The sequence below is a fragment of the Pieris napi genome, chromosome 20 (genome assembly GCF_905475465.1).
Source record: "Pieris napi chromosome 20, ilPieNapi1.2, whole genome shotgun sequence".
Classification (NCBI taxonomy): domain Eukaryota; kingdom Metazoa; phylum Arthropoda; class Insecta; order Lepidoptera; family Pieridae; genus Pieris; species Pieris napi.
The window spans coordinates 5,357,543-5,366,751 of NC_062253.1; the positions used below are offsets into that span (position 1 = coordinate 5,357,543).

At 35.1% G+C, this 9,209-nt stretch overlaps 1 protein-coding gene across 1 annotated transcript; it reads right to left on the reverse strand.

Moving 5' to 3' along the window:
* Window positions 1–1,702: 1,702 nt before the first annotated feature.
* LOC125059930 lies at window positions 1,703–2,386 on the reverse strand. Its single transcript, XM_047664627.1, has one exon. It carries the CDS (start codon window positions 2,352–2,354, stop codon window positions 1,827–1,829), a length of 528 nt encoding a protein of 175 aa, XP_047520583.1. The 5' UTR covers window positions 2,355–2,386; the 3' UTR covers window positions 1,703–1,826.
* Between the last annotated feature and the right edge of the window lie 6,823 nt (window positions 2,387–9,209).

Below are 9,209 nucleotides of genomic sequence, written 5' to 3' on the forward strand. Positions count from 1 at the left end.
ATGGACACTGGCGCAATGCCAGGGGGCTCGCGAGTGCGTTATTGGCTTTTTAAGAATTGATACGCTCTTTTATTGAAGGACCCTAAGTCGAATTGGTTCGGAAATACTTCAGTAGGCAGCTGGTTCCACATAGTGGTGGTGTAAGGCAAAAACTACCTTAAAAACACTCAGTTGTGGAACTACGGATGTCGAGGTGATACTGGTGAAATTTATATAGCATGGATATATAATAATGTTCCTCCTTAAAGCAACGACAAAATCTCATTGTGTTTTAAAATGCTTTTAAGATGTTGAGAGCCTGGCCATATCTTTATTTGTACTTTTATTTCCCACGGTACGAAGTGTTTTCGACATTTACTAAAACGATAATTGTAGCTTAAAAAAACCGTTACAAAATCACATACACAACTTAAAAAAAAGGGTGCGTGTACTTATGTACGCGCGTAAGAAGTTATACTACTTCTTTGGCATTATTAAAAATAGTTTTTGATTGCATGCAAATAATTAATTACAATTAAATAATCAAAGAATGGAAAAGGAGTCATTATAGTCAATAAAGTTCAGTTTACATTTGAAAAATTAAATAAATAAATATTTATTATGATTCTCTTACATTAAGTGTAACATAAATTCTATTATTATTCGAAAGTTTTTTTTAAATTATGTCCAATGCCGTAGCATCTTCCGTGGGCAACTTCATTCTGTTAATTTTGTGTCACGGTGCGCGCGCATCGTAAAATTTCACTCTCATCAATTTTTCATAACGCGCTTAAAGAAGTATAACTTCAAAAATCGTTTTAGTTAAAAAAACCTTTTTTGGCTACTCTTATCGTTCTGGTTCATATGATAATGGATACGAATAATCAAAGTAAATGGATAAAAGACTAAGTATAAGATGGAATAAACCTTAGTAGGTAATTTTTCATAAATTCTTTCTTGTATTCTGAAACAAAATTATGTTCACCTTTCGTACCATTGACAAGTTTCTTGCTTGAACGCACCACATCATGTTGTTTCGTTAGCGTCCGTCTGATCTGGTGAGATGTGAGGGCGATACTCAAATACGGTGATACGCAGTTTCTCCTCAAAGAAATTTTGGGTTTTAGCATTTAATCTTTTAATCTATAGAATGATTATCATCATACCACGTGACAAATATTAAGATAATAAAAATAACACGTACAAAGTGTGGAGAGATATATCTGTTAACGTAAAATTGTAAATACCGTTAGATTGTAATCTATCTCGCGAGATTATAAACTGTCGAAAGATTGTGAACTCAACGTACTGCTTACAATTTAACGTATTATTAAAATATTCCATAGTATTTTTAACTTATAATAAAGACAGATTCCATAAATAATTTGGATTTTGGTGTTAATAAGAAATAATTATAGAATTATCTGTTGTTATTGGAAGTTTATTATTCTTCTTCTTCTAGAGATAAACTAACCAGACAGGTGAGGATAAAAAACGTAACCATTTTTGATAACGATTTAACGCGTTTGATTGTTATAAAAAGTGACGTAATGTTGTGACGTATCGTATTGGACTAGAGATCCTTCTGGCTAATCAAAACTGAACCCACCATTTCTTTTTACATTTCTCCATGATGTTTGGTGTCAATCAATGGTTGACTAAAAAACATCCATAGTGAAAATTACAAATGATTATTTCGATCGCAATAATACAAACACGTAGATAAACATATAGGTAATTTATTAGGTTATTAATAATGTAAATATACCAGGAACTTATCTATTCACACCTTCGATGCAAAGGAAAAGTACTTAGTTATTAATTACATGGATTCATTGTGGGACTGTTTACTTGAGTTCCTCGGGGATGTTTTGTGCGATGTCAGCATCGAGTCCTGGGAGCTCTGGGTTGCCAATATCAGCGGGGGATGGGGCAAGAGGGAGGTCAGGTACTCCAACATTGATGCTCTCGTCAACAATGTCAACGGGGTCAGGCTTGATTTCCTCAATAATAGCGGGTCCAACATTAATGTCTTCGACTTCGGGGATGGTGGCATCTTCCACGGGGATCTCGATAACGTGGCTTTTAGAGTTGATGTTGATGATAACTTGAACGAGGCTGGATTGCTTTTGTGCGTCGTCGACTAAGGCAGGTCCAATGGCGATGTTTTCGGGGACGAGAGCTGGGTCAGTAGCGATGTTTTCGGGGACCAGAGCTGGGTCAGTAGCGATGTTTTCTGGGATCAGAGCTGGACCAGTAGAGATATCTTCTTCTGGGATTAAGATGGGACCAGCGCTGTCGGGTATTAAAGTACCACGAGTGGGGCCGGCGACGGCCACGGCAAGGCAAGCAGCAGCTAGTACGAGGAATTTCATTTTGATCTGAAAATTTTGGAAATAATTTTATTAGAAGTTGCTAGCTTGTGATAACTTTATTACAATGGAAATAACCACAGGAAATAAGATTTAGTGTCTAATGAAATGCTATGAATATAATATTTTATAAACAATAATTGTAATAATCACAGACTAATAACAATCTAGATATTTTTTTACTTCATTACTTCTGAATCAGTTTCCTTTACTACAAGTTTACTCACCGATTTCACAAATTATGATTGAAAATTAAAAATTCACATTTATATACACATAGTTATCTTGACTATATTAAATTTATGATGTTTAAATTCGCTATAATCCTTGCTTCACGATAAAAATGATATATCGGTAATTGTGAAGTTCTTTATAAACGAATCAAGTAATAAAGGATTACCATCATCCGGAAAAGATAAAATTTATGTTCAGTAACAATTTTCATGCATTATACAGGCGTCCTATGAAGATTATTATAAGGAAGGAAGTATTCTATAAACTTATAATTTTATAAATAATTCTAGGATCTTTTAAGTTTTAACGGTATATGCTAATGGACCAAACAGTCATTTAATTATATATATGTGTGTTAATAAAAAAACCGAAAAACAGCGTTTTTCATTTTTAATAGCATCCTTGATATTATCTTGACATTTGTCTTTATCACTTATAATTTATGACGCCATTAAATGTATTTTATTTGCGTACGAGTTTTAGTGCACAAATGATCAGAAAAGACTTGATAATATTGAACAGCGCACACGTCACTATCTAATAATGTGAAGCGGAAGAGTTTGTTTGATTGAAAGCGGTATCTCTGGAACTGGTACGAATTTAATTATTTTGTGTTGGATAGTACATCTATTAAGGCTAGGACTAGGCTACTACTAGCAGCAAGGAAATCAATGAAAAGTGTTGCAGAAACGTGAAAAGTGTTGTTTGGGAGTTCTCTGCAAAGACACTCGACTTAAAATCATACCTAGCATCGGAATACTGAATATTGACATATCGAACGACGTTCAGATTCGCTGTCATTTGGAAGGAAAGGCTATATTAGCCAAGAAACTTGGTGCTCTCAGCAGGGTGAGACGGTATTTCACTCCGGGTCACCGCTCGCAACTGTATATAGCGCAAATTCAGCCCTACATGGAGTACTGTTCTCACCTCTGGGCGGGAGCTCCTCAGTACCTGCTCCTTCCACTTGACCGTATTCAACGAAGAGCGGTTCGCATTGTCGACAACCAATCCCTTTCCGAGCGGTTTGATCCCTTGGCGTTGCGTAGAGATGTGGGGTCACTCTGCATCTTCTACCGCATTTACCATGGAGTGTTCAGAGGAGTTATTCGGATTAATACCTGCAGCTCAGTTTCATCATCGGACGTCGTGGTAGAATACGACATTCCACCCGTATCACCTCGACGTCAGTCGTTCCATAACCCTGCGTTTTTTAAGGCAGTAATTGCCGCGCACCACCACTATGTTTCCACATGGAGTTACAGGGTCCTTCATGAAAAAATTGTACCATATCTTAAAAGGCCGGCAACGCACTTGCGATCATTCTGCCAATACGTTTGCCCCTCCTGATTATAATTATTTTATAAATTAATTTATTATTGTAAGTGTAACCTTTGCCTCAAAATTTCATAGTAAATATCAATAGTACCTGCACGAAACCTAATATGGCATTATATTGGTAGATGTACTTGACCTTGCTAGTAAGTTCTATAATATATGCAAATTCCAAACTAACCAGACACATTCTGTGGTTAACATGCATTCCTTAATAGCTATACATATTATTTCTATCTCCTTTCTTCACCGCAACAGCCTTGGGTTCTCATTCTACAGGTTAACGGTGTGGGGTTGGAATGTGATGGTCCAAATGTAGTCCGAGACCCATCACAATTGATCAACACTTATTTCGCTTTTCAAGTGTAGACTCTCTCACTTCTATAAAAGTAAGGGAAATAAGAGAGAACTGACTTCACATACCTAAGAAGCAATTTATGTCTAGCTCAATTCTACTTCCCTATGTTCGTTGCATATTCCCGCTTTATGCCCAATTGGACGGTGACGGAACTTCATACATACATTTCTTACGCCTCTATCTATATAAATAATAATTAATCACAAGATATGTTGCTGGGCGCAAAACTCGAAGACGGCTGGATTAATTCGAGTTATTTTTTATCCGTAAACTCTTAGGAAGGTTTTTATGGAGAGAAATATTTTGAAAAAAATGTTAGCAAAATGTTCCATATGCAAAAAAGTAGGCTAAGTAAAAAAAAATCACATTAATGCGAAATTAAATTCGCAGGGGCAGCTAGTTTTCAATAAAAAACTAGCCCTTGTCAATAGCGGTGTTAATTATATCTTATTAAGTACTATAATTTTAATTAAATGTTATTACTAGAAACGGAACAAGTGGTGTCATTCATTCGCAGGTGAACTCAATATTCAAGTTATATCTTCTGTTAGCTCTCCACCAGATCCTATCCGCCCGTATAGTCTAGGAGTTGGCTTAATAAAAATGGAACCTCAATTCGTAGATATATAATATAGGTAGGTAGGTAATATTTACATAATATTAACGCGAATGTTTAATATACTTTCATAGAGGTTAAATTTTGTTAATTTATCCCAATTTAAAAATCATTATTTGGGATAAATTTAATTTTAAAGGCCGGCAACGCACTCGCGAGTCCTCTGGCATTGAGAGTGTCCATAGGCGGCGGTATCACTTAACTTCAGATGAACCTCCTGCCTGTTTGAACCCTATTCTATAAAAAAAATGTTTAAAATGGAGTATCCTTAAGCAGAACGTCCTAACAATGATATTCTATTAAAAACATAACTTGTAAAAAAAACAAGTCTCCCAAATCAGTTCTTCTACTATGAAAAGATTGTGAGATCCATACCAAATCGGTTAATATATTCAGTCCCTACTTCAGGGACCTTCTGTCTTAAGTTATTACATAATAAGCTAATCTAACAACATCTTATACTGACAATATCGATATTACAAGTCTTTTATGTTTTAAATGACGTCTCATTGGTCTAGTGGTTAGTACCCCTGACTGCGAATCCATGGGTCCTGGGTTCGGCTGAGACGAACATCGATGTGATGAGCATTTGGTGTTGTGCGTTAGGTCTTGGGTGTTTAAATATGTATTTATATGTCTATCTATCTATAATATGCATGTATATCCGTTGCCTAGTACCCATAACACAAGCTTCACCAGCTTAGCATGGGACTAGGTCAATTGGTGTGAATTGTCTTTAAAAAAAAAAATACATCGACTTAGCGATGTTATATTAAGTTAGATTGTTTATCGTGCCAAGTCCATCTCTCAATCATAAGCAAAAGAAAATTCTCACACTTAACGTTTTTAACTGTACTTCCGATAAAATCATACAGGAAAATCCCAATGTGCGGGAGTTTATTTAAAAAGCATATTAGACATTTACTAAAGCTTGTATAGAATAAACTAGTTTTTTTTTTCAACAATTATCTCTTTGACTACATTCTATATAAAATAACTCAACAGACCTCTCTATTATCAGCGAGTTTGCATTCGATTCTCGCTTCGAAATCCAATCTTCGATCTTTAACAATTTCATTCTAATACTTTTGTTTGCATAGTTCTTTGCTTATCTTTTATATCCAGTAGAGTTTAGTATATTATCGTATTAAATATCTTTTAACTACTAATTTATATTATAATTGTCTATCAGGATAACATCTGATTATATTCCGATGGCTGGCCATGCGTCATACTCGTGAACGGGTGCTACTTTGGTGACTGGTCATACTTGAATTCGTGTATGCGGTGATGTTAGTTATTTCGACTATGTATTTGCGTGTTACCCTCGAGAATGTAAGTGCGTGCTCCTATTTCACCATGCCTCCTGCTCATAGAGGACAGATCTTTGTTTTAAATTTATTTTATTATTATTTATTACTTAAGATGTCATGTGGAACATGGTGTAATGGTCCCAGCTTCTTACAAGTGTTGTGTAAAAAAAAAACTTGGCGATTAAAAAGAGTGGCGGAGAGTTTATTGCCAGTTCTTCTCTTCCGTTCTACGCCCTTGATTTAAGAACTGGCAGTAAATGTGAAATTAGAAGCATTTAATGTATATTTCTTTTTTGACGTTCATAAGTGTGCATTGTGTTACCTATATGAAAGAATGATTTTTGACTTTGACTTGACTATAAAAAAATATTATTTTACTGTATAAGTATATTAATTTAAAAATTCAGATTGAGAATGTATAGTACCGGTGACCCCTGAGCTGGTGCTTTCCTCGCTCAACGAATAAGTATCACAATACAGCGAGTAAATGCTGCCAGCATTTTAGGTATACCGCAGGGACCAGTTTTTAAGCCAAGGTTCATTGTAGTGCCTCTGGATTATTATTATTTCAAATAAAACATTACTAAATTCTCATTTTCAAAAACATCAAGGTATTTTAAAATTCAAATTGCATAAGCGCGGTCATAAATAATCTATATAAATAAAAGAAAGTCGTGTTTGTTACAACACTTATAACTCGAGAACGGTTGGACCGATTGCCATGGTTTTTGATTTGTTGGATTTGTTTCCGTCCCGAATAGCAGAATAAGCAATAAAATATCGGATAAGTTATCGAATAACAATAAATAAATTAATTAATTTTACGAATGCAAAAACCATATGGTGCCATCTGTTGACAAAACTACGCATCATTTTACGTCGAATTCGTGTCAGTTGAAGAAATCTTGAGGTGAATGAGGAGATGCATAACCATGCTTTGATCCTGATCAAAAGATGTTGGATATCAGAAAGTGCTTAACATGCAGTATCGCCATATTGACGCTAGAGAGAAGATGCCTAATGTGTAAAACTGCCATTCTTCTTTCGCAATGGCAAGCAATAAAACATTTCTGTATTTGCAAAAAAGTTGTATTAATGTAATACTTAACATTAATGAAATAAGTTAAATTAAAGTAACAACGATATCATAAGGTTGTAGGGCGGAACGAAGTTAGCCAGGTCAGCTAGTATAAATATAGATTAAAAAACACACACATACACAGTTAGTAAATATGTGTGTGTGTGATCGCAGTCATTTAAAATGATCATTATTTAATTTCCTATTAAGCAGTGTTGGCTTAGTGACTTCAGCGTGAGACCCTCATCCTTGTGGTCGTAGGTTCGATCCGCGGCTGTGCACCAGTGGACTTTCTTGCTATCTGTTTATTTAACATTCGCTCGAAGGGTGAAGGAAAACATCGTGAGGAAACCGGCTTGACTTAGATCCAAAAAGTCGACAACGTGAGTCAGGCACAGAAGGCTACCGATTACCTTCTTGTCTATTAATTCAACAAATGATCATGAAACAGATACAGCCACTGATTTATTTATTTTTATTTTTTATTAAAAAAAAGTTCACAGTGTTGATAAATACAAAATTGGTTTTTATACATCAAAACGTCAAGACACTGATATTTTTATAATGCATCTTCCTTTGATTAATATGCTAAAGCGTATTAGATGCATAATAATTGGAGTGTGAAATCGATTTACGAGTACACTTACTGCACTATATAAGCCATCTTTGTATGACGTTTTCTGTTTAATCGGCTATAATTTCCGTTATCTCAGTTACAAGATGACACAACGCATATTTCCAATTGGTCGTCATATACTGACTGAAAATCCTGAAGGTTTTCAATTTGACGTTTTCCTGGTCCGTCTGGATCGATCTGGATGATAATGGTGTCAAATGCTCTTCGGATTTCCACTAAAAATGTAACAAATAACAATTTCTTGTATTATGCTTGCAATACTTACATATATGTAGTAAGGTGCCCAGTCTGAATCTTCGTAACCCTTCGTATCGCAAGTCATAGTAGTAGTCATATACCTACAATAAACTAAACACTTCATACAGTTAATTCAAGGTCATAAAAATCCCACGAAATCTAGTTTTCATACCGTCCAAAAGTATTTATTTATGTATTCCTTATAGTAATTTTATTAACAATTATTCATATTTGTTTACTACCTATATAAATTTACAGACAAATCTTCCAAGACTTCTTTAGTTACACAGTTAATTTTTACTATTATTATTTTTCTCTACTATTATTTTTACATTCTTTCTCTTTTTTTGCGTCTGAGGTGCAAACTAACTGTTGTGGTCTCTCGCAGAATGACTAGCGCTTTGGAGCACGTTTAATCCACAGCATAATGCTGAGCCAGGGCCAGTTACAACCACAACACACACACATTACACACAATAAATGTTATGTCTATGTCTAAAATAAGAAATGTTTTCAATACATACTTGAAGTGATACTTTTCCTTTTACATTCGTTGATTAACGGGACTCTCCAGTACAAGCATGTTGGTTCTACTAAATATTATTATTTTGCTGGATTCTTCTCTGGGAAATAAATATTGTGTTTTGTGATCATTACACCCAAGAGGGTGTCGTTGGACGAATTTCTTTTTAATAATGCTAGTTGATTTCCCGTTGGTAAGCTATCAGTAACATCTTTTCTGTTTTAAATTGGGACTGAACTAATGTCTTCTCCGTTGAACTTAATAATTACGTTGGTTTAAATCAATGGCGGTCTAAGGCATGTCAGTTTCCTTACGATGATTTCCTTCACCGTATGAGCGAGTGTTGCGCATGTAGAAAGAAATATTTATCGGTGCACAGCCGGCATTCGAATGTACGAAATGGAATTATAGTTCAATTAAACTGCTTTTAGTAGGTATCTATTAAATGATATACAAAAAATGTATTTAATTTACGGTCATGTCACCCGGGTCTCCTGTGTCGAATTGCTGAACACCGAGTGCCCTCT